The sequence below is a fragment of the Chanodichthys erythropterus genome, chromosome 10 (assembly GCF_024489055.1).
Source record: "Chanodichthys erythropterus isolate Z2021 chromosome 10, ASM2448905v1, whole genome shotgun sequence".
In the NCBI taxonomy this organism is placed as follows: Eukaryota; Metazoa; Chordata; class Actinopteri; order Cypriniformes; family Xenocyprididae; genus Chanodichthys; species Chanodichthys erythropterus.
Window position 1 is genome coordinate 39,124,682 of NC_090230.1, and position 27,144 is coordinate 39,151,825.

The 27,144-nt window shown below is 36.8% G+C and overlaps 2 protein-coding genes across 2 annotated transcripts; one reads left to right on the forward strand and one right to left on the reverse strand.

Moving 5' to 3' along the window:
* Nucleotides 1–30: 30 nt before the first annotated feature.
* Nucleotides 31–5,270, forward strand: dhrs13a.2 (dehydrogenase/reductase (SDR family) member 13a, tandem duplicate 2). The gene is made up of 5 exons (XM_067399137.1): nt 31–157; nt 1,846–1,964; nt 2,036–2,159; nt 2,274–2,600; nt 4,830–5,270. Exons 1-5 carry the CDS (start codon nt 31–33, stop codon nt 5,087–5,089), a joined length of 957 nt encoding a protein of 318 aa, XP_067255238.1. The 3' UTR covers nt 5,090–5,270.
* A 2,771-nt stretch (nt 5,271–8,041) lies between these two features.
* si:ch211-176g13.8 (F-BAR and double SH3 domains protein 2) lies at nt 8,042–26,348 on the reverse strand. The gene is made up of 21 exons (XM_067399138.1): nt 26,279–26,348; nt 26,123–26,204; nt 25,739–25,836; nt 25,580–25,625; nt 22,004–22,080; nt 21,753–21,897; nt 21,530–21,663; nt 21,313–21,367; nt 20,984–21,112; nt 19,537–19,659; nt 18,760–18,855; nt 17,551–17,667; nt 14,596–14,694; nt 13,536–13,688; nt 13,326–13,448; nt 13,152–13,235; nt 11,806–11,995; nt 11,452–11,675; nt 11,205–11,355; nt 8,313–8,374; nt 8,042–8,231 (listed from the first exon to the last, which is right to left on the reverse strand). The coding sequence occupies exons 2-21, from the start codon at nt 26,141–26,143 to the stop codon at nt 8,148–8,150; spliced, it is 2,211 nt and encodes a 736-aa protein (XP_067255239.1). The 5' UTR covers nt 26,144–26,204; nt 26,279–26,348; the 3' UTR covers nt 8,042–8,147.
* Nucleotides 26,349–27,144: the final 796 nt, after the last annotated feature.

The window sequence follows — 27,144 nt, forward strand, 5'->3', positions numbered from 1 at the left end:
CTGAATCCTGACCTGCAGTAGATCACAGTCATGTTTCATCTCATCATCGCCGCTGCTCTCCTCGCAGCTCTCTATGTCGTCTTGGTGGAGACTTTGTTTAAGAAGTCCAAATGTAAAGGAACCGCTGATATGACGGGGAAAACGGCCATCATTACAGGTGAGGTTTGTGATTAATGTTTTCATTGTGGTAAACACAACGCACCTGTGGAAAATGCCGCTTTAAATGCGTTTGTCGTCTTTACGTTGGCTTTCTCTTTAAAATGTGATCTGAGACACTGTGAAAACACTTGAAAACAATTATTTTCGTACTCGGTAGACTATTTTTGTCTCGTTTTCCAGTACAAATATCTAAACATTCGTAAATCAAAATGCGTTTACTTGAAAAAGCAAAATGACTTGGTGTAACGTCGTCATTTATAAATGATGCAGCGTAAATTGTATTTAAAATACAATAATAATATTCAGTAATAAAAAAAAATACATTTTAATATCATCATATGACATCCTCTTCAGCCAATAAAATTAAAATCTATGTGCCATGTGCTTGACATTTTGGGCAACACGGAAGTGAAGGAGACATTAGGTCACTTGCTGTCAAGGAAATGCATACAAATTTAACTTTTACAAATATTATTGTACATCCAAATGTGTTTTCTAAAGTTTTTGGTCATTTTAACGCATATTTTGTAAAATCAACAACTCACAGGCCAAAAATCCTTTATAGGGGATTCATATTTTCAATTTAGCTGCACTATTGTTCACTACTGGCAGGCAGTATAATAGCCCTTTTGCCTGTGTTTTAGATTGATGTTAGTAAGTTTGTAAAAGACAGAGGAGAAGCTGTACCTTTTCCAGAAAGTATTGATGATAGTGACTGCAGTGCATCAGAACATACGGCCATAGTAAGAGAAGTTGAGGATTAAGGAGAATAGAAGCAGTGAGGGTGATGGCAGAGATGAATATTATAAGTCACATTGTTGTTGAAGTCAGATATTTTGGTACATTATCCTATGCCAGTTTGGAAGATGTGATCCACACTACAACCAAAGAAACACGTCAAAATCAAGTTAAATGTGGAAAGTGTGGGCTACACTGAAAAAGAAGAGTCTTGTTGATTTACTCTTGTGCTACAATCACTGATTTGAACTTTCAAGAAAGAAACAATGTTTAAGATTGTTTTAATGTGTGTGTGTTTTAAGACATGGTTCAATTTTTCCAAGCAGTGAAGTTGCATCTGAATTTGTGAGGTTTTTGACATTTTCACATGTGAGTTCCAAATGAAATGGAATGTTAATAAAGCTTTTTTTTAATGTCTTTGAAACACAAAGACATTTTAACTACTTTTCAGATAGTGAAAATGCATGTGCGTGTGTGTGAAGTTTCAGACAATTTGCCAAAAATAATTGTCCCTAATAGGACAAAGTCAGTTAAAATGATGGCACTCTAAAAAAAGTCAAGGTTCAGATGTAGAAAAGTCATTTTTTTTAAAGTCAGTTTATGCTTAAAACAATAAAAAAGAAAAATAATCTTGATATTTCTAATGGAAAATGACAAAAATACTCTGTGAGGTCGGCGCCGATAGCCTCGTGGGCAGCGCTGACATATAGCGCCATTGCACTTAAGGCAACCCGAGTTTGATTCCTGACTCACGATCCCGTCCCCATCTCTCTCTCCCACTTCTCTTCCTGTCTGCTTACTGTCCTATCATAATAAAGGCAAAAACACCAAAAATAAATCTTAAAAAAAAAAAAAAAAAAAATACAGATTGAGAAAATATTTTTTTCATAGCGAGCCTGGAATGTGTTTTTGTTTTGTTAATGAGAGATGTTTGGTTTGACGTTTCAGGCGGGAATACCGGTATCGGTAAAGCCACAGCTCTGGATCTGGCTGGTCGTGGAGTAAGAGTAATTCTAGCCTGCAGAAACCAGAAGAAAGCTGAGGCAGCTATAAATGACATCAAGAAGGTGAGGACCATCACTTAAGACCACTAATTCAAAAATTTTGAGTGTTTATTTAACCCATATTTGTTGTTCAGGCCACAGGAAGCAATGATATCCTGTTCATGAAGCTTGATCTTGGAAGTCTCAAATCTGTGCGAGCTTTTGCTGCTAACTTCCTCAAATCTGAGTCGAGACTGGATCTGCTCATTAATAATGCAGGTAAGCCAAACCCTCAAAAGTGTTTCAAATCAGAATGTAAACAAATGTTCAAGTTCAAATGTTCTGAACATTAGTGGAAACATGGCACTGTAATCAAAGGCTTTTTCCGTTTAGGTCTTGTTGCGGATGGTCAAACTGAGGATGGTTTTGGCATAGAGTTTGGTGTCAACCATCTTGGACATTTCCTGCTCACATGTCTTCTGCTGGACCGTCTGAAGGAGAGTCCTGCTGCTCGGGTCATCACTCTATCCTCCATGGCCCATCGCTGGGGCAAGATTGATTTTGATTCTCTTATCGCCACCAAAGACCTGGGGTCAGGGAGATACAGCTGGCAGTTCTTCCAGGCCTACTGCAACAGCAAACTCTGCAACGTCCTGTTCACTCATGAACTGGCCAAAAGATTGAAGGGCACTAATGTCACCTGCTACAGTGTTCATCCAGGTAAAAATTCATACTTGATATGTATAGTTTAGTAAAATGAAAGTTCTGTCATTATTTAGCCACCCTTATGTTGTTCAAAACCTGCATGACTTTTTTCATTTGTTTGTACATCTTTCGAATTCCACTTTTTGCGTTCCACTGAGAAGTTGTACAGGTTTGGAATGTCACGAGGTTGAGTAAATAATGGCAGGTTTCACCTGGTCTATTGTATGTTGTCAATTGTGTAGCACTGCTCACACAGAAGTCCGTTTAAACCATGCAGCTTTCTTTTGGTCAGTGCGATAAATCTGTAAAAAATTAGAACCCGTTGTGAATTCTGTGTGTGGAAATCTTTCACCCTTAAGCGAAATTAGAACAAAGGTAAATTTGACCGTATCTTTAGACCGCACGCACACAGAAGCTGTGTCAGAAAAAGCATACAGTCTAGTAGGTACTACATTTGGTTTGAAATGTTATGACCATTAAAAAAGTGTGTTCTGTATAGTATGAATGAAATTAAGGCGTACTACATCAGCCATGTTGTTACTGTCACATGAGCTACCAGAGTCGTTTTACTGTTATCAAAGTCGCTTTAAGACAAGTCATTTCACTCAGCGGCCATCTTTGAAACACCTCTCTGGCATCCTGGGTATCATGCAATCTCTTTGAATGGGGAAACATCAAATTCTCCAAAACTGTCCGCCAACCTTACGATTAAATTTCATATTTGAAATCACCAATGAAATCTAACAACAACCAACTCATAAATTTAGTTTCTAAATGCTCATGACAAAATCATGACAAAAAAAAATGTTTTTCAGGCTGGATCAAGCTAATGCGCATGCGCAGACCTAAATGCGCGTCTCTTCGGAGGCGCACGTCTGACTGTTTCTATAGAAACCGGTGATTCTGACGGCCGCTGAAGTGACTCGATGACTTTACCAGTCGGCGATTGGCTCTTATTTAGAACGAGGGACTTATTCCACCATATTGCGCGTTACACTTTCTCCCATTCGAAACCATACGAGTGACACGTCTTGTGTTATTCTATAGTCTTTGCTGTTATTCACAACTGGTTTCATGGGATAGTAAAGTGTCCATTGAATGGAAGCCATAGGTCATCTTTTCGCCTACTGTTTTTTCGAAAACTATGAATTCGTCATACTTTCTAGCTGTGCTGTTTTTTTAACGTACTATATAGTATAGAAATGGGCATATTCATACTCTGGAAGAGTCTTGTTCACTAATCGTGCATACGCAGTTATTTGTACATAAAATCTAAGTGTGTTTACAACCAACTGGAGACTCTAGAATGCAAAATCACATATTTCTGATGGCCTTTAATCATTTAAGCGTACGTTTAAATGACAACATTGTAAAATTGAAAAGTTTTTTTCCTTTTTGTGTTTTTCACGTACAGACAACGTTTTCAAAACGATTCCCTTCACATGGATCCGCGAAAACAATTAAAAATTCTCTATTATGCTTCTAGGCCAGAAGTTGGCGATGTCACTTTGGCATTTTCAGGCCTCCAAAATGCTGTTCTCATGTAAATGAATGGCCAAAACTTACAAAATTTTGTCCATTTTTAGTTGAAACAGTGTCCTGTAAATGCCCCCTCAGTCACTTTAAAAGTCAGTTTGCATTTCGAAAAAAAATATAGCCTACAAAGTGACTCTAAGAAAGTACTGATTTTATTGAAGCTCTATAAAAATTACCTGACAAAATGCCAGGCCTGATTATACGCCTATACAAATTGCAACTGAGGTCCGAAATTTGATCACATTTAGGCTTGGGCGTTTACACGACAACGAGGTACTTAAAACGGAAAAGATTTTCCTTTGCGTTTTTGAAAAGTTTTGCGTACAGACGACAACGTTGTCAAAACGTTCCCCGTTCACATGGATTCACAAAAACTAAAAATGCTGTATTTTGCATATCAGGCCAGTAGATGGCGATGTCACTTTGTAAAGAAACACTACGCGCCTATAGACTGAACACATGATGTCACAGTTTTCACAAATTTATGTTTTTTTTTGTAGTTACCATGGAGTTGAATGAAAATGGTATTGTTTTCAAAAGTTTGCATTTTCAGGCCCCCAAAATGTAGTTATTGTGTAAATGAATGGCCAAAATGAATAAGTTTTCTTCATAAAGTTTGTTGTTTGTTTATTTTTTTATAAAGGTTTAAAACATGACCAAAAAGTTTGAGAACCACTAACGCATAATATTGCATTACCCCTTTTGCAGGTGTTGTAAAGACCGAGCTTTCCCGCCATGTGAGTCTCTGGCAGAAAGTGTTTATCGAGCCAGTGGCTAGACTGCTGTTCCTGGACCCCAAAACTGGAGCCCAAACGACTCTTCATTGTGCCGTTCAGGAAGGAATTGAGCATTTCAGTGGACGTTATTTCTCATGCTGCGCTGTGGAGGAAGTCAGTGCCAAAGCCAAAGATGACGCGGTGGCCAAAAAGCTTTGGGAAGTCAGTGAACAACTGAGCGGTCTTTCATAAAGCCAGAGGAACTGTTTTATTTCTGGTGGATGGAGACCGTCTGTGAACTTATTTACCCCTAGAGAAAAAAACGAGTATGAAGTGACGAAACTGATTGTGGAATTTTTGTGTTTACGGACGCACAATTATTTACTAGGTTTACAGTGTTTTTTTTTTATTTGTATGTTTATATTAACTGCTGTATGCTGGGTGAGTGTTTTTTTGTTTGTTTTTTTTAACTGTATTAAAGTATGTAATGGAATCACCTTTATCCTGGTTGTTTTTTACTGTATGAAATATGAAATTTGATCATTCAAATATAATGAAAGAAACATGAGCATTGAGCAATATATTTTTTTTTCCTTGACACACATGCTAATACCCAACAGAATTAAAGTAAATTGAGTTTAAATCAGACATGTAAACCTTTTGTTACATATCACAGCAGGTCATAATCTAAGACGGGGCTTCTAACCGGGGTCCAAAAGGGAAAGGTTTACAGAAAAACAAATGTAAAAAATAAATTATACAATTATTAAACTAAATGAACAAATATGAACTTGGTTAATGTAAATTAAAAAAATCTAACAGATTTATTTAGTACCATAATGAGTAGGAATAAAAAGGAAAATACTGAATTGTAATAGAAACTAAATATTTTTCAACTTATATTTTATGATTTTTGTAAAAAAAAAAAAAATCAGCCAATATCCGCCTTTAAAATTTGGACCCTTTTCACGGACTGTGATGACGCGTTTTAACGGTCGTCAGCATCGTAAATCTTTGAAAGTTTTATATTTTCATTTTTTTTTTTTTTTTTAATGTATGTTACCTTTTCATCAAATTACAAGGAAAAAAAAGTTAACTGCTGTGAGAGTCACCGTTTGAATCGGGGAGAAGTCCCGCCTTCTAAATAAGAGCCAATCGCCGACTGGTAAAGTCTTCGCGTCACTTCAGCGGCCGTTAGAATCACCGGTTTCTATAGAAAAAGACGCGCATTTAGGTCTGCGCATGCGCATTAGCTTGATCAAGCCTGAAAAATAGTTTTTTTTGTCATGATTCGAGCGTTTAGTCAAGTCAAGTCAAATTTAATATAGCGCTTTTACAATTGGTAATTGTTTCAAAGCAGCTTTACATATTAGAAGCACAGAAAAAAAGGGAAGTGGTTTAGAAACTACATTTATGAGCCGGTTGTTGTTAGATTTCAAATGTGAAATTTAATCATAAGGTTGGCGAACAGTTTTGGAGAATTTGATGTTTCCCCATTCAAAGAGATTGCATGATGCCCAGGATGCCCGAGAGGCATTTCAAAGATGGCCGCAGAGTGAAATGACTTGTCTTAAAGGGACTTTGTTAAAGTTGACATCTTCCTCTCTTCTGACTGCCGTTATCAATCTCTCCGTTTTTTCCCTCCTTTTGAAAGTTGTAAAAACACGAGTTTTTCTTTTGCTATCTGAGAAAATGGAGACGCATACATAAAATATATAATAACGTTATTCTCATGACGCCTTCCGCTTCAAGAAACCTTACTGGATATGTAAAAAGCAAAAAGGGTCTATATTTGGGGTCTGTGACTATTACCACTAAATAAATAAGAAATTGATTAACATTAAAATGATATAAATAATACTACAAAAAGAAATACAGTACAGTACAATAGTACATTTTAGAATGGAGCGCTCTCGCATTAAAACGATCATATCTAGGAGTCCGTGTCATCTGAGACTGAAAACCCCTGAAGAAGGAAATTGCAGCTCTTAAACATCTTAAACTACGACTATCATCGGTTATATCACACGTGAAATGATATCAAGTGTAAAATTCACCTACAAACAAACACTGCTGACGTGCTTTTGGCGGTAGATCGCATTTCAGGCATGTTTGTCTTGGTCTAGTACGTGATGTCTTCTCAAGTTAAACCCCACGGGTGTTTGAGACGTGCTCACCTATGTCTAAAACACACATCTTGCAATGCGGGGAATGAGCGAATTACGTTCGTTATTAGGTGGCTTTAGTGAGTTTGTGACTTCAGGCTAGAACTGAAGAGTGCACGACACATACATCAAATTCTCTTCCCGCTTCATTTGAGTTACAGAAACCGAACAATTACATTTATCCAATTTTATTGTATGCCATTTTACAAGATGTGTTGATTGAAATGTTTTTCACTTTAGCTTTTTTATCTTACCATAGCAGCCTTTGAACAGCCATCATGAACAACATGAAATCTGACAAGAACACAACTTCAGCACCATCCTGAGACATAATGTCAAAAAAACACAAAACTATGCGAAATTATATCAGTAAACCTCAGAATTTTTACTAAATGAGTAAAAAGTCTGTCATCATTTGAACATTACAAAATGTTTTAAAATCTAGGCTTTCCCATACAATAACAATGAATAAACATGTGACCACTAAAGTTTTTTCCTTTTTGAATTCCACAGAAGAAACAGTCAAACAGGTTTTGAAGAAGATGATATTGAATAAATGATGCCAAAAGTTTCATGCATCTCTTTAAACTTGAATGCACCGAAACTAAAATGGTCTCGATCTCTTTTATGATTATATAGAAAGAAAATGACAACAAGACAGTTTCAAAAATAAAACAAAATACTGTAATGCATTATAAACTGCATCTAAAGTGCTCAGGTTGAGTTTAGCCTCCTGGAATTTAAAATAGCTAAAAATATATGTGAATATTCATTCAAATAATGGCTGTAACAAATCAAACAAGTAAAATACTGACAAAAATGTTACAGATAAGCTAAAACTGTAATATGCTCCTAAAATGTTTAGCCCTAAACTTGTTTATGGAGAGAATCATACACAATAATCTCTCACAAGTCAACACTGAAATTGCCACTTTTCCCTTTAAAGTCTCTTTGTAGCTCTAGTAAAGCCTTGTTGTGTTTTAATTGCCCTCAAAAAGCTGAAGAAGAAGGTGTGGGACCACATTAAATAATGGTCAACTTGTGCATCCATATCTTTATTAAAAAGTTCCTGAATGTCCACTCTGCATGGGATTGTATTCACATGGTGCATTCAAGCATGGTAGCGTCAATCTTGCCGAATGTGCTCACACCAGTGTGATCTCCACCTCTTCTCTCTTCTGCACCTGGCCCTGCGCCTGCTGTTTGGGTGGAGGAGGAGCAGCTCGTACCTGCAGAAAACAAAAACACCCATCAGATTTCACACATATGCGCCCATCACAGGCATGTAGCTTTAGGAGTGCAGATCTCACAGGTCTCAGGGTGCCTGACCCGCCCTCTCCTGGGGACCTGGGTGATGTGGTGTAGGCGTGGCCTGTGGAGGACACAGATGACTGTGATTTGTCAAGAGCATCAATCTAAGAATAGAACAATAGAGACAGAGCGACACGAGTCATAATGTGAAAACCACGCCCACCGGGGGGAAAACAATCCAGCCGTCTCCATTGACTTTGTATTGCATGAGGCTGCCTCCTTGTCATTTCTGACTTGAAAAAACAGAACAATGTCTAAAAGCTGCTATGTGACAAGGTTTACACCTTGCCACACAGCAGCTTTAAGGCATTGTTCTGTTTTTTTGTTCAGAAATGACAAGGAGGCAGCCTCACGCAATACAAGGTCAATGGAGACGGCTGGATTGTTTTCCCCCCGGTGTGGGCATGGCCTAAATGCGCTCTGTCTCTATGGCATCAGCAGTGTTGTTTTAGTATCATCTTTAAGAATATTTTATTTTCAGATTTCCCATTTTCATTTTAAAGTTTTAGTAATTTTGATGTGTGGTTTTGTCATTTTTATTAGATTGTTTTTTGTTATTTTTAAATATCTATATAGTTATTAATTTTTATTTCAATTTTAGTTACTTTAGTACATCAAGTTAAACTAAATGAAAATGAGAAATGTTGCTTTAGCAACTAGCTGAAAGAAGTTTACGTTTTTATATTATATACTATATTTTATGTCAGTAAATGTTTATTTTGTTTTTTTATTTTATTAAACTTTAATCGTTTTAGTATAATAATAATAATCCTGGTCCTTAGTGTTGCTACTGTTACCAAAAACTAAAACTTTAGAAATTATTTTATCATAATTTCTTATATTAAATTTTCTTTTTTTATTGTTATTACTTGAAATAAAGCTGAAATAAAATAAAACATAAATATTAGAAGAAAAACTTAAATGAAGTGTGGCCTTGGCAGCTAATTGAAATAAATAAAAGTTAAAGTACTAAAATGACCCTTGGTAAATATGATCAAAAATGACTGTAAAAATAAATCTGAATTGTTTATCCTTTTGATCTTTTAATTTAAAAAATCTAACCTTTCATTGAAGAAAAAGAATTGAAAGTGGGGGGGAAATCACATTATGAAATAAATGTTTTTCTCCAAAACATGTTGGCCACAATTATTGGCACCCCTAGAATGTTTTATGAGTCAAATATCTCTGAAGTATATTCCCATTCATATTTACATTTTTTTAGCACATCAGGGTGATCATGAACATGAAATTGTCCAGCCATGACTTCCTGTTTCACAGGAGTATAAACATGAGGAAACGCAAAGGCCAAATTCCCCTAATCATTCACCACAATGAGTAAAACCAAATAATATAGTTCTGATGTGCAGCAAAAGATTGTTGAGCTTCACAAAATAGAAAGTGGCTATAAGAAAATACCTAAAGAACTGAAAATCCCCATTTCCACCATCAGGGCAATAATTGAGAAGTTCCAATCAACTAAAGATGTTACAAATCTGCCTGGAAGAGGACGAGTGTCTAAATCATAGTAATGCGCAGTGAGGAGGAAAGTTTGAGTGGCCAAAGACTCCAAGGATCACAGTTGGAGAATTGCAGAGAGTCTTGAGTCTTGAGTGCCTGAAAAAAAAAATGATCAAACAACACCTACATCCCCACAAGATGTTCAGGAGGGTTTCAAGAAAAATCCTCTGCTCATCCAGAAACAATCTCCAGCATATTCAGTTATCAGACAAGACTGGAACTTCAAACGGGACAAGCTTCTACGGTCAGATGAAACTAAAAAAGAGCTTTTTGGCAGTAAACCCTCCAGATGGGTTTGGTGCACACATGGATAAAAAGTGCCCCATGCCCACGGTTAAATATACTGCTGGATCTTTAATGTTGTGGGCCTATTTTTCCGCTGGAGGTCCTGGACATCTTGTTCAGATACATGGCATCATGGATTCTATCAAATATCAACAGATAAAAATTAAAAACTTGACCGCTTCTGCTAGAAATCCAACAATGGGCTGTGGTTGGAACTTCCATCAGGACAATGATCCAAAACAAACATCAAAACCAACACAAAAATGTGTCACTGAGCCCAAAATGAAGCTTCTGCCATGGCCATCTCTGACCTGAACCCTAAAGAAAATGAGTGGAGTGAACTGAAGAGAAGAAGCACCATCATGGAGCTGGAATCTGAAGGATCTGGAGAGATTCTGCATGAAGGAATGGTCTCTGATCTCTTGTCAGGTGTTCTCCAAACTCATCAGGCATTATAGAAGACGAATCAGAGCTGTTTTCTTAGCAAAAGGAGGTTGCAAAAACTACTGAATAAAAGGGTCCCAAAATTGTGGCCAATGTGTTTTGTAGATAAACATTTATTTCAAAATGTGATTTTCCCTCCACTTTCAATTCTTTTTCTTCAATGAAAGGTTGGATTTTTCCTAATTTTATGAATTAAAGATCAAAAGGATAAACAATGCAGATTTATTTTTACAGCCATCTTTGATCATGTTTATGAAGGGGTCTAATAATTCTGACCACCACTGTATATATATATATATATATATATATATATGTATATTTAAAAAAAAAAAAAAAAAAAAGACAAAATCACAAAAATTACTAAAACTAAAATACATTAATAATATAAAAAAATACATGAATAGATACTATAATATTATATAATATAAATATACTAAAATAACACTGGTAGGCCTACTAACAAAAAGTTCATTCAGTAATTTTTTTTTTTTTTTTTTTAAATTAATAAAAGGAAATAATGTTTTTTATTCAAGATTTTTAAGATAGACAATCAGGTTGTGAGATTAAACATCACTAGAACCGTTATGTCAAGAGTGAGGTTTACTATAAAGCTTTAGGGTTTGCCGTGGTGCTCTGTGTCTTACTGTGGCTCAAGATTTTGGGGGGTTCTGGGGTTTGATAGCCATTTAAACTGAGTGTGCCGGTCAAAGACGGCAGCGGGACAGACTCTGGACTGTTACAGGAAGGAAACACAGTGGGTGGACAAGCCGCTTGATCCAGAACTGATAGAGACACCTGGTGGTAAGAAACAGCAATTACAAAACATAATTCAACATGAAGACAGAAACTTTTTCAATGCGGCCTGTGTTTCCCAGTAGTATTTGTATAAACCTGCACGTTCATGCTCTTGTGTGTTTGTGCACCCTCCGGTCTGCATAGATCCTCCACTAACACTGCGGGAAAGACGCCCACTGCGCCATTGAACTCGCCCTCCCAGAAGCCATCATCTTCCTGGTTGTGTTTACTGAGAATACAAATAACGGCTCCCTCAGGGAAGGACAACTCGTCCTCTGTCTGAGCCTCATAGGCATACAGAGCCCTGGCCAGATTTATGGCTGTGAAAAAGAGGAAGAGGGCAGAAAATGTTTGTTAAATTCTCTCAGGCATTCAATACTGGCAAAGTTTAATAAATTCTATAAACTTATATTATACTAGATATAATAGTATAATGGGTGGTCTCACCGCTGGCGTGACTGTTCAAGCTACTCTGGGTGAGTGTCTCTATTTCTGGCTCTTGTTCTGTAGAAGTGCTGGAGGTGTGTGATTGAGTGTCAATGCTGGAGAGAGACTGGATCATGCTCAGAAGAGAGCTGGTGGTTGGAAGCTGCAGGTATTTCTCAGGCACATATCCCACCTGCCCTGTTCGGTTCCTTGCCTGAAAAATCAAAACTTGTCCAATAAATGCCAACATAATTATTAAAGTGACATCTAGTTCAGGGTGTTTTCAAACTGAGGGCCACAAGGGGATGCCTGTGGAAAATTTGAGACATAAAAAAAACATACAATTTATTTAACAGAATGAAATAAAATCCAAATATGTATATAGTTTGTAAAAAAAAAAAAAAAAAAAAAAAATTATATATATATATATATATATATATATATATATATATTACACACACACACACACACACATATATATATATATATATATATATATATATTTCTTTGAAGTAAAAATGTAAATCTAAATACAATTTTAAAATATTTACATAATTTAAATTAGTTTCAACATTTCATTTAGCAAATTCTCAAAATGTACTAATTATGTTTAGAATTATATTTATAATTATTATATATATACACACGCTACCATATAAAAGATTAGGGTCTGTAAGATTTTGTAATGTTTCTGAAAGAAACAATTATTTTAATTTATTTTTATGCAATTATTTTATTAAAATACAGTAAAAACAGATTTTTTTATTTTTTTAAATAAAAAATATATTTAAAATATATTTTTTAAATGTTTTATTTTTATTTTAATGCATTTTAAAATGTAACATTCCTGTGATGCAAAGCTGGATTTTCAGCATCAGTCTTCGGTGTCACATGATCCTTCAGAAATCATTCTAATATGCTGGTTTGCTGCTCAAGAAACATTATTTCTTAATATCAATATTGAATGCAGTTCTGCTGCTGTATATTTTAGTGTAAACCGGGATACACTTTTTTACATTTGATGAATAGTCATCAATTTTATTTGAAATAGAAATATTTTGCAACATCATAAATTTCTTTACTGTCACTTTTGATGAATTGAATGCATCCTTACTAAATAAGTGTTAATTTCTTTAAAAAATAATCTTACTGACACCAAAATTTTGAAAGATATTGTATAATATTTATAACAATTTTGTAAATAATTAAATAAATTATATGTTTCTTCACACAGTTTAAAAGGGACTGTATATATGAAAATATATAATTAATAAATAAAAATATATGCCTTTTTATTTTAGGGAAGGGCAAGGGGATATGCATTAAAAAGTTCAAAAATCTAGATATAGATTGATTTGGTGTGCGTGTACCTTAACCCAGTCCTCCATGTCTCCATCATCAATAAGCTCCAGTATTTCCTGTTCCTGGATGGTGAGCTCATCAGGCTGGGATGCCTGTGGAAGTAAAGCACAGGAAATGACATCACAAATGCATGAACCCTGAAAGCCTGGCGAATGACAGGCTAGACCACACAAGGTATGTACCTGATACGAGTACAGCACAGAGCAGGTGAGCGGGTAGTTCCTGTGAGTGCTGGAGGGGCTGGAACTGCTGTCGTCTAACGTCTCTGTGTCCTCGTCATCTTCTCTGTCCAAATCTACAGAGTGCTTAAGACATTTGTTGTAAAACATGATTATAATGAGTTATAGTGGTCTACGTGAATCTGGCTTTGACTGTAAGCGATTGAGACTTACAGAGAATGGCGCATCATGGGTATTGAGGGCCACCCATCTCTCGTTCTCCAGTTCCTCCATCACTTGGTTCATAGCACTCTTCAGCCAGACGTCTACAGCCACACCCACATCTCTGAGGAGGTTCAGACGCACCTCTGCCTTTAGTTTCACCGTCTACAGGAAGAGTGGACTCATTATCTATCTACCAATTGTTTAACTATTCCAACAACTCTTTATACAACAAGTGGTACTGTGTCTAAATACATGAGAAAATGTGCAGCTTATTTTAATAATCAGTTTAACGAGTAGTGACCAGCAGAGGGAGTTTGATGCCACTGAGCCAATATTTTCATTTCACACTAACGGTGCGTTCCAAGCGGGATATATCGCCCTCCGAAGGGCACTTCGGAGTGAAAATAATCATGGCCGCCATATTGAAGGGTCGTTCCAAACCAAAGTGCTCAAAACTGGCCACTTCAAAGGGCCCTTCGGAATGAAGGATTTCAAAGGGAACAACTGATGGACACTTCGGGCCCCCATGATCCTTTGCACAGGGAAGTTGTTTGACGTCACAGAATGGGTACAGGAGGTTAGGAGTTCGATTTTAACTATAAAGGTATGTATAATATTTTTCTGTACTACTGTAATATTTATACGAGTTAGATTTGGTACATTATTATGGTCAAAATTTCATTGTACTTCAAAAAAAAAAATACTTTACAGCTCATTTATCAGTCCATTCAAATGTTTCAAATACACAGATACAATATAGCCTACATGCGGTAAACCTAAAATAAATAAATAAATAACGTTAAACAAAAGGCGCAGCTTGCACAATTTACTCATCTTTGATTATCTCGTTAAGATGACGCTGAAGTGCGTTCCAAAAGAACAGTTTTTTTTTACCCCTACACCCTTCATCCCTTCGAAGCTCTCACTCCGGAGGGTAAACCCTCTGAAGGGATTAGGGCATAGGGATGAGCCCTTCCGAATGGAACGCAGGGCAAGTTTCTCCCAGAGGTGACAGACAACTTATGATCTGGAGTGATATACTGTACAAACACAAATAAACACTCTTCACCTCTGATTTCCGAATGCATTCTCTTGCATCGTCCATTTTCAGTTCCAGCTCGTTGTTATTCTGGTCCTGTTGGTGCGACTCTATATACTCGGACAGAGTCTAAAAAACATCAAATCAAACACAAATTTCATATTGTACATTAAAATATTGTAATGGCTAAATTCACTAGCAGCACTATTAATATTGTTTTTATTTTTATTTTAAATTTATTTAGACAAAATAGATTTATAATTATTATTTTATTTAATTTAGTTTAGTTTTTTTTTATAAGTTTATAAAACTTATAACTAATGTTTTTTTAATATTGGCCATTTAGACAAAAATATTTTAGGTTACATAATAGAACAATTAATTTTATTTATTTATTCATTTTAATAAAACAATATTTTATTAGTTTGCATTTATTTTTAATATTGGCCATTTAGGCCAAACATTTTAGATTCGACAACAGAATAATTAACTTTATTAAAGGTGCCCTAGAATTAAAAATTGAATTTATCTTGGCATAGGTGAATAACAAGAGTGAGTCAGCTATGAGTCTCAACAGTGAGTCTCAAACTCCGTTGTTTCCTCCTTCTTATATAAATCTCATTTGTTTAAAAGACCTCAGAAAAACAGGCGAATCTCAACATAACACCGACTGTTACGTAAAGCCGAGTTCAGACTGCACGATTTTAGCCCCGATTTTGGCTCGCCGACAGGTTTTGAGAAATCGCCGACAAATGCCCGAAATCACAGGTAAATAGGTGCTCGTTCACGCGAGTGACAATCACACAGTGTGAATGAGCAAAGACGTGATCTGAGAGAATCGCCGATGAGTCGCCGACACCCGTAAGATATTTGGCATGCTAAATATCTGGACCTGTTGGCGATTCAAAATCCTGCAGTGTGAAAAGTGTTCTGACTGAAAACTACATCGGCGATGACCGACAGCCAATGAGAGAGCAAGATACAGAGCAGCGGGGAGTTCGGGGAGGAGTTATAGACCACAATATTCAGATAAACATTACAATTCTATCAAACAGAACCACAGCACAAACACTTGCTTGACCATCCGCAACAACAGAACATTGAAAAGTTATTTATTTACCTCCAACTCTCGTTGCAGAACACACAATCCACAGCCTCCCCAATCATTTCCTCCTCCATATTTTTCTTTTCTTTTTCTTGTTTTCGCTGCAAATCAGCGCACGGGCAATTTGTATTGCAAGCTTCTTGCTTTTTTAATAATAATAATAATAACTCCGGTCTTGCACGCGTGATATTGCGTTGTTTCCTTGTCACATCTCGCGTGTGTTTGGCTGTGAAACATAGTTTGCGTGCCAGACAGAGCTGTCGGCGATTCTTCCTAATGTAAAATCATGCAGTGTGAAACCTTCTGTCGCCGATCCATTGTGCATTTTGAACACAGCAGCGACTGAATGCTGGCCAAGATAGTCATGCAGTGTGAAAAGAACAGTGACCCGACTACTTTGAAAATCGTGCAGTCTGAACTCGGCTTAACAGTCGAGATCATTAATACGTACGCCCCCAATATTTGCATATGCCAGCTCATGTTCAAGGCATTAGACAAGGGCAGCCAGTATTAACATCTGGATGTGCACAGCTGAATCATCAGACTAGGTAAGCAAGCAAGAACAACAGCAAAAAATGGCAGATGGAGCAATAATAACTGACATGATACATGATATGATGATATTTTTAGTGATATTTGTAAATTATCTTTATAAATGTTTCGTTAGCATGTTGCTAATATACTGTTAAATGTGGTTAAAGTTACCATTGTTTCTTACTGTATTCACAGAGACAAGACTGTCGTTATTTTCATTTTTAAACACTTGCAGTCTGTATAATGCATAAACACAACTTCATTCTTTATAAATCTCTCCAACAGTGTGTAATGTTAGCTTTAGCCACAGAGCACTATCAAACTCATTCAGAATCAAATGTAAACATCCAAATAAATACCATACTTACGCGATTAGACATGCTGCATGAAGAACACTTTGTAAAGATCCATTTTGAGGGTTATATTAGCTGTGTGAACTTTGTTTATGCTGTTTAAGGCAAGCACGAGCTCCATTGGTGGGGAGTGTGAGCATTTAAAGGGGCCCCAGCCTAAATCGGCTCATATTTAATGATGCCCCAAATTAGGCAGTGAAAAAAATTAATTAAAAAAAAAATCTATGGGGTATTTTGAGCTGAAACTTCACAGACACATTAAGGGGACACCTTAGACTTATATTACATCTTTTAAAAAGATGTTCTACGGCACCTTTAATTTTCATTAAAGGGGACCTATTTTGCAAAATTCACTTTTATGAGGTGTTTGAACATCAATGCATGTCTGTTCAATGCTGAATTTTCACAAAGGTTGATTCTGAAAGATGGGTCAATACTAACGATTCGTGCTCAAACTTCATATCCAGAACTGATGCTGCCCTCATGTGCTATCGGAATTATCGTAAACAAGCGTTTCCTAGTTAAAAATTGCACATGAACACCCTTTCTGACATTTTTGGTGCATGAGATTGTCCTGTTTTGTTGTTGCTGGTATGCCCGGAGCATGAGCTCTTGAAACTCCGCCCTATTCTGGAAAGGGGACCGGGAGCACCAGCTCATTTGCATTTAAAGGGACATAATCAAAAATGGCACGTTTTTGCTCACACCCAAAAAGTGGCAGTTTTAACATGCTATAATAAATGATTATATGAGCTAAAACTTCATATACACACTCTGGGGACACCAGAAACTTATTTTAAATCTTGTAAAAAGGGGCATAATAGGTCCCCTTTAAAAAATCTTAAATTGTTTTATATTTATTTTAATATCGGACACTCAACCACAATTAGTGCAACCCTAAAGATATAAATGAAGAAGAAATAAATATAAATAAATTATATAAATATTTTTAAAATCACAAATCAAAATCATATTGTTTCAGTGACCCCTCACCCGTTGCGTGAGAATGATGTTCTTGTGTTCTCTGGCCACACGTGTGGCCCATTTCCGTGCTTCCTTATTCAGGCTGTGTTCTTCAGCCGTGCCACTCTCCTTCAACAGTTCCCTGACCTGAAGAGATGAAGAGAGAGAGAGAGTGTTGACTAATTCACTAGTTAACAAATTGACTAATTTGAACACAGAGCCTTTTTCTGCACATGAAACCTTGATAACTTCTCAGTGCACACGTGTACACGAAAGTCACAGCATAACTTGGAACAACATCAATCTCCAAAATCAGATGAACAAATCTTTACTTAACGAGACTGTCTGTAAATATTGACAGATTAAATGATTAAGTGAGGTAAGCTCTTGAAGAATGTTCCTTCGAGATGCTGCTTTACAGAGCAGCTCCTCTTTACCAGAAACTAATTCCCGACAGTTCTTTGACAAAATGCATGCATACAGTATATGGATCTACACTACAGCATAAAAATGCTGTAGTGTATAAATGTATTTATTTAATTTTAGAAATAGGGGTATGGGAGGTGTTCGTTAGGAGTGCAAGAGGTAGAACAGGTTCACTTCTCAATGCCCTCTTTTCACAGACCATGCTGCTTCCTGCCTGCACTGACGCCCAGTTTTCCCTGATCTTTCCGCCCCACCAGTGCTGAGGGCTGAATCTCTAATGTTTTCTTTAGGAACAGACCAATGCTTGTTAGACTTGCAAACAAAAAGAGGGTTAGCGAACAAACGGACCACTATGCTGGGGTGGTGAGGGCCGAGATGACATACGGGCAGCAGGGGGCGCTGTTGACCATCTGAAAAACAGCTGCGCAGTCATAGAAGAACACATTCTGCCTTCATTTGTCAGACTGATTAATGGACAAATAAGAATATTGTAACAAGTGACATTTTAAGTGAATGAGAAGTTTTGGATTAAAAGTATGTTGTGAGCCTCCATTTAAGACATTTAATCCACAATAAATGTCAAATATACCTGGTAAAATCATCTTGTTTATAAGTATGCAGGTCAAGGGAAGGACTCTATTATTAATCATTATTAATGCTACATTAATGAAGTAGTTACAAATTAATATAATTTATTTGAGTAACATTTAACAGTGTTATTCATTTCTTAGTGTTTTTAATCATTATCTTTAAGTGAGTGTTAGATGACAAAAAATATATCTTTCACACATTATTCACTTGGATGCAACTTACCGAATCATTTTCACAGGGCTGGTACTGGAAGGGGATGGCTTTCTGAAACACTGAGTTGTCCTGAATGAAAATCTGTTGGTGGATATCCTGTGTCACCTACAGAGGGGCCAAACACACACAAACACACAGGGACAATTAAACTAATGTAAACAAATGTAGACTAATGACAAGAAGTCACATTAACAATAGCACAGTTAACATAATCTCTCATCTGGAGGAACAACAGACCAGAACAGGTAATTCATGAACAATATGTGAGTGAGTGTGTGTGTGTTGTAACCTGATGCTGGCTAGAGACATTAAACCTGAGTCCCACAAACTGAATGGAAACACTGTGAGAATCATCGAATTACAACAACACAAGACCAACAAAGACCTAATGACACATACCAAAGGCTGTCACACTGTTACTATTGAAAATGAGTTGATTCTCTTTTCAAATTACATATTTAGAATAACTAACACTCATTTTATCATTCATTTCAACATTTTTGATGTTCTACCCAGTTACAGTTAACTTGAAACATCAATACATTTTAAAAAGCCATTCTGCTCTAACGTAACATAAAGATCTTATCCCTAAACCACTGCAAACTTTCTAAACCAGGTACATTTTTCTCTTTAAGGTCAGGTTTAAATGCTTGAGCTGGGATTTGATCCAATAACCCTCCAGTGGCAGATCATATTACCTGCTCTACATTCGGCCACTGTGGTTCATGTGTGCTTTTCTGTAGCAGTGTATACTCAAGTGTGTGTGTTTGTGTGTGTGTAACTCACCCCACTGGACGTCTCCAACAGGCACTGGAAAGTGTCCTGAATGCTTTGAGACGTCTCAAGCTCCGTCTGACACAGTGAAATGAGAAAACTCTGTACGTGATTGTAGAAACTGCCATCTAGAACCTGGACTCAAAAACAAGGCACAATAGTTTTACTTTCAGTTGGATTTTTGGTTGTGATATATTAAAAATATATGCTTTTTACAGTACATATATACATATGTACATATACATAACTTACAGTATATTTAAATAATAATAATAATAATAAACGGTTTTCACATACCCACCAGTCCGCCAAATGCGGGTGGATTTCAGCAGTGGGGTGTAACGCTGTTACTCCAAATTTTATATATAATATATATACTTTCTGAATTGTAATTAGTTTATTATTGCATTTGCATTCATCACATACTGCATTTAGTTTATTATTTATAATTAATAAATAAATAATAAATAATAAACAAAATGCAATGTAGTGTTGTCAAAAATAACGATTTTTCAATAATGAAAATGTCAGAAATGCTTCCAATAATCTGCAGATAGAATACATACACGATACCAGCTGCACTTTCTCGCTCTCTCATCTCTCCGACAGCAAGTTGACACACAGACCCCCCCACACACACACACACACTCACTCGTTTCATTTGCTCAGGATGAATATTGTTGGTGTTACAGGGCTTGAATTTCAGAGTGGGATTGCGCGTAATATTATGCAGAATTTTACTCATTCCCACAGATTTTGTGCTCACTCACATAAAGCCGCCTCTCAGTACTAAATTGAGTTATTTTTCACTGCTTATTGCACAGTCAAATACACACAAAATAATGTCTAAATGCCGGTCGTGATGAGTATTCACGGAAACAGTCAGTTAAAACACATGTATAACAGTATAATGGATCCGTGCGTCAGGTTTTAAAGTGACAGCAGCCTAATATACTAATATATATATATACACACACATATATACTGGATGGAACTGAAATAAATACTTTGAATGTTGTGATCCTATCGGACTTATGATAGCAACCCGAGTCGTAACAAAGCACTATTCGCCAGAGGAGAACTGTCCCCCCGACTAAGCCTGGTTTCTCCCAAGGTTTTTTCTCCATTTTAACAACTATTTGCCACCTGATGTCACCTATTGGAGTTTGGGTTCTTTGCCGCTGTCGCCTTTGGCTTGCTTAGTTGGGGACACTTGACATTTGACTTGAGATTTGATATTCAACAGTGCTTTGATCTGCCTGCATTGACACTATTCTTTAAGAGCTGCTGTGCAGCCAAAATTATGTACCAGTTATCAATGTAAAGCTGCTTTGACACAATCTACATTGTAAAAAGCGCTATATATATAAAGGTGACTTGACTTGACTTAATATATCTGCTGCCAAATATTAAAAATATCTATATGGCAGTTTTTCCCCATAGTATCATCCAGTCTCACCGTGATGCAGCTGATTAGATCTGTCTCATAATAGCGGTCCTGATGAGCATTAGTGGCTGACAGTGTGAGCAGGTAATCATTCCTTGCTTGCGTGGCTTTGCACTTCCATTCGTTCTTCTTTGCTTTCAGCTGAAATCAACAGGAAATGTTGTATGCTTGATTTTCAGTCACCATGATTTATTAGGAAATTTTAATTTTTCAGTGAGTGTTAGATGATGGCAAATGTAATCCAAATATAAAAAATATGAGAAATGAGCATGCATTATAAAATATCCAATATTATAGCGCTAACCAGTATGGTACTGATATTGTGCTAATCCCTAGATTACCTTCACACTCGCCCTCTTCAAACTGGAGCGTGACTGAAACAGGCTGAGTTTTGACCTTGTGTTGCATGATCAACAGGAAGAAGGGAAAAAAACAGAGGAAAACAAGTGAGGGTGAGGAAAAAACAGCAAATAATGATGAATCTCCATTTAAAACTGAAAAACATGATAACCCTAAGCCCTGTTCTGTGTACAGCTGATGTCAGGTCAGCGAACGTACTTGGCCTCCATATCAGCTTTCTCTCTCACAGTCTGCGCTGTTTGTTCCGCCTCCTGGTAGGCCTTCCTGCTCTTTTCCAGGTCTCTGATCGTGACCTGCAGATCGGCCTGAGCTCTCGCCAGCTGTTCGCAGCACTGAGAGGACAGATGAATAAACACTTTCGTGAACAGTCAAAAACTGCCACTCTGCTGCTTTAGTGCAGTGTATCTGTTAATGCGTTTACCCTCTTCAGCTGCAGGTCCTTCTGCGCTCTGAACGTCTTCACAGGATCTGAGATCTGGCTCCTATAATTCTCGCATCCGTTGATACGAGACTGGCTCACTTTCATCACACCCTCCAAGTAAGACCTCCATACGGCCCAAACATTTCTGTATGCATATACACAGACATCTTTTTCAAATGATGCAGACAAATGGACAATGCAATTGAAATTCAATGATTTAGCTGAATGAGATTTTCATCTCCTCTTATTACCTGGATTCTCTCAGATCCTCCGATGGTGCTCCATTCCACTCTCGCTTCGAGTACTGCGAGGCAAGCTTATGCAGAGCCTACAAAGTCAAGTAACTTTTATTTATACAGCGCTTTATACAATACAGATTCTTTCAAAGCAGATTCACAGTAATAGACAAGAAAATAACAGTATTAATGTTGCAAAATTCTTCAATTATGAACAAATACAATTTCAGCTGTAAAGCAGCTCCAAAAAAAGACAATAGTGTTATTATTTTTCATCTCAGGTTAGTTAAATGTTGATTCAGTTTAGTTCAATGACAGTGTTGATGTTACAAAGTTCATGAAGCAATCTCAATTCAACTCAAAATTATTCAGATCAAGCCAGTTCAGTTCAGTTTTTAGTTCAATAATAGTGCAAAGTACATTAAATGACGAAACGAACTTTAAAGGGTTAGTTCACCCAAAAATGAAAATTACCCTCATGCCGTTCCACACCCGTAAGACCTTCGTTAATCTTCAGAACACAAATTAAGATATTTTAGTTGAAATCCAATGGCTCTGTGAGGCCTTCATAGGGAGCAATGACACTTCCTCTCTCAAGATCCATAAAGGTACTAAAAACACATCTAAATCGGTTCATGTGAGTACAGTGGTTCAATATTAATATTATAAAGTGACGAAAATATTTTTGGAGCGTCAAAAAAAACAAAATAACGATTTATTTAGTGATGGCCGATATCAAAACACTGCTTCAGGAAGCATCAGAGCATAAATGAATCAGTGTGTCGAATCTGCTGTTCGGAGCACCAAAGTCACGTGATTTCAGCCGTTGGCAGTTTGACACGCGATCCGAATCATGATTCGATACACTGACTCATCTATGCTCCGATGCTTCATGAAGCAGTGTTTTGAAATCGGCCATCACTAAATAAGTCGTTATTTTGTTTTTTTGACGCTCCAAAAATATTCTCGCCGCTTTATATTATTAATATTGAACCCACTGTACTCACATGAACCGATTTAAAAATGTTTTTAGTACCTTTATGGATCTTGAGAGAGGAAGTGTCCGAAGATTAATGAAGGTCTTGCGGGTGTGGAACGGCATGAGGGTGAGTAATAACTGACAGAATTTTCCTTATTGGGTGAACTAACCCTTTAAATCGGCATGAAACAGAAATTGTGATAGTCTTTTCTTCCATATTGTGACGCAGGGCCGTAACCACCATAGACACTGAGGGGGACAGGTCCCCCCCAATAATTAGAAATGGCCAAATTGTCCCCCCCAGTATTTGATATTATTGATGCTGCTCTACTGCATGACAAAAAAAAAAAAAGTTTTAAACGTGACATTTTTAGGCTGCTCTGCCTCAGCAGTCTAACAGCACGCATCACTGTCAGAATGAGTGAGCTGGCCAATCAAATCAAAGAAGGCGTGCGATTCTTTCGTTTTAGCAGTGAAAGAGTATATGGCGAGTAAGTAGCTAAACATTTAATATTTGATGACTGTTTTATTATTGAAATATTCAGTAATTTTCAGTAAAACATGCAATTATTTGATTAATAATGAAATGATTAATGTAATTCATAACTGAATGAGACGAGACAAGAAACGTTTTGCGTTTTGGCATATTAGACATACAAAAAAAAAAAAAAAAAAAAAAAAAAAAATTAAAAATGTAGGGGGAGACTTGATTTTGTCCATCGGCAATTGATTGGATGGTTGTGGTTTGCTATTGCTGTGATGTCATGTGAGTGGCAGGTTTCCCCTGTTCGATTCACCTATAAAGCAGCAATCTATAGAAGACAACTGACGTTGTCCAGTGCAGTCAAGTTAATAATAATTCTGAATATTAAGTGTATTTCAAACAAACAAGAAAACAATTCTTTAACGTCATTTTAAATGTTTATGAAAATTTAAATTCAGAGCCTCCGAATAGAATTTTTAAAATGCCACTTCAAGAGTCGCCACAAAATAAAACAGATGTCTGCAAGGAGAAACATTAATTCATCCCGTCACTCCAGATCAGTGCAAATGTGGAAAGCATGGAGGACAACTTTCAGTCTGTAAAAGTGAAACCCACATGGGTATTTCTGCCTGTCTGCTTGACACTTAAATGCCAGACAGCGGTACAAACTGTGCCAATGTGTAGATTTACAAGTGAGTAAGTAGCTGGCTGCTTTTGAAACAGAAGTAGCTTTCCACTTTCCATCCTTAACTAAAGCAAATGTCACTGTATTGGACTGATCTCCAAAAGTCATAAAAACTTGGCAAAATATCAGCGCAAAAGCAAACAAACACAAAAAAATGACAGTTTGAACTGAAAACAAAAAGGTTAGTATTTGTCTACCAAAAGTCCTTTCATTTCTTCACCACTACTGATGATAATTCCAACAAACGATAGCTAAACTTGAAATGATAACAACTTCTACAATGGACAAACAGAGAGGATTCACTTCCTGGCCCTCAGACTACAATCTGGCACTGTCAACCTAATCCTATGAGCTGCCAGCTCTGATGAGTCCACTCAGGAAGAGACCCTGAGGAAGAGAGAGAGTCCTGTCTTCATGAGCCAATCAGCACGCAGCAGCCCTGCAGGTGCACAAGCTTCAGATCCAACAGCAAAGAATCTCACACTCACACACACTGAGCGTCATTCAGACAGCTGGGCTCCCCATTCATCAAATGATCACACAGATCTTATAGTATCATGAAGACGATCAACATGTTAGGCTGTAAGTATGAACACTTTGGGTGTGAATCTGTTTATACACTATACACTACAGTTTAAAAGTTTGGGGGCTGGTACGATTTTTCAGTGTTTTTTAAAAGACGTACCTCATGCTGACTAAGACTGCAGTTATTTGATTAAAAATGAGTTTCAAAACAGTAATATTGTGAAATATTATTACAATTTAAAATAACTGTTTTGTATTTGAATATATTTTATAATGTAATTTATTCCTGTGATGCAAAGCTGGACTTTCAGCATCAGTCCTCAAAGTCACATGATCCTTCAGAAATCATTCTAATATGCTGCTCAAGAAACATTGTTATTATCAATGATGAAAACAGTTGTGCTGCTTAATATTTATAGTGGAAACAGTGATACATTTTTTTCAGGAGTCTTTACTGTCACTTTCGATCAATTTATCGAATTAAAGTTAAAGATGTATGTCCTGATGCCCCAAATATAATGTTGAGATCAGCAGATATCAGAGATCATAATGCAGTCTGTCCCATGACTGATGTCATGTAGATCTTCTCATCAACGTAACAGAAAGAGACAAGAAAAGCAGATTTGAACCAGAACGCATCTGGTAAAAACATGAGCACCTGCACATCGTTAACAACCACAGTTTTTTCCACTGAGTCACTAAATCTGCTTCTCTACAAAAACAAATTGACATATAAAATGTCAGTGCTAGTTTACATCAGAGGCAGACACATTTTTCATTATTCTGACCATAAAATCTAAGCTGAATGAGATTAAACAAATAAATAAAAATACAAAACACAAATCGCTCAACATTATCAAAACTAAATGTAATGTAAATGATGAACTCATGTAATTGAAAATGGTGTCCACAACTCACCTGTGAGTAATCTTTCTCTATTAGTGCTTTCTTCTGGCTGTAAGTCCTGAGGATGACACACACACAGTCAAACACTTCAGCACTAACATACCAGCAAATATACAGAAAATAGACTGACAGACATTTATATAGCAATGTAAAAGGTGAATCGAACTCGACCTCAGATCCTCCAGGAAGTCCAAGTCGGTCTGATGTTTGAGCTGGAGTCTGTTCAGCTGCTCAGCGTGAGTGTGTTTCACCTCTTGTGTGACTTTTACCTGCAACACACACAGTGACAACCTCTGGAGAAGCAACTTTGACACAGATCACACCAACCTGAAAGAGGAATCCATGTCTGGCATCCTTGAGTCAATAGAGACAGATGCTGGAACTCAGCATAAACATAAACATCATGTTTCTATGTATATGGGTGTTCAGACAGCTAAACATTGTATGTCAATCTATCTATCTATCTATTAGTTTGTTTGTTACAAATATACGGACATGACAACAAAAAAATGTTAAAAAGTGAGAAATATCTATTAAAGAAGCAGGTCGACTCACCTTTCTTGGAGGAGGTTGCATGTCTGGATGTGGATATACAGGACAAAACTCTTGGAAATTCACCCGTGAAACCCAAACACATCTGCGGGACGGAGAAATGCAGTTCAGAATATGCTTTTTTAAATGGCAGCTAGAAAAAAAAGAGCAGTGAAATACTTCTAGACCCCTCCGTTGAACCGCTCACATAAAAACACAGCTGAGAAATGAAGTGAACTCAATGAGAACTTCAGTCAGTGGAGCAGAATGAAGAAGAACAGCGCCCTCCAGTGACCAAACATAATAATAATACATGTTCTATTTGGATGAAAACGGTAATGTATGTTTATGTGTGTGCGTGCTGTTGAGTGTTTATTAATGTGTGTTGATATATGTGATATTTGTTTCCGTTAGAATATGAAGCTGTGTTGATATATGTGTACAGATTCCAGATGTGTAAGTTAGAGGTTCTCAGACTCTTTCTGTGCCGCTCTTTTTCTACATATAATTGCAGTGATAATGATAAATATTGGTTACACTTTATTTTAAGGTGTCACTGTTACCGTGTAATTATATATTTAAGTACAGAGTAATATTAATTAACAACATGTACTTACTATATCTAGGGTTATGGTAGGATAAGGGCTTGGTTGAGAGTATGTACTTATGCAACATGTACTGTTTTTAAAGGGTTAGTTCACCCAATAAGGAAAATTCTGTCATTTATTACTCACCCTCATGCCGTTCCACACCCGTAAAACCTTCGTTAATCTTAATCGGAACACAAATTAAGATATTTTAGTTGAAATCCGATGGCTCAGTGAGGCCTCCATAGGGAGCAATGACACTTCCTCTCTCAAAATCCATAAAGGTACTAAAAACATATTTAAATCAGTTCATGTGAGTACAGTGGCTCAATATTAATATTATAAAGCGACGAGAATATTTTTGGTGCGCCAAAAAAAACAAAATAACGACTTATTTAGTGATGGCTGATATCAAAACACTGCTTCATGAAACATTGGAGCATAAATGAATCAGTGTAT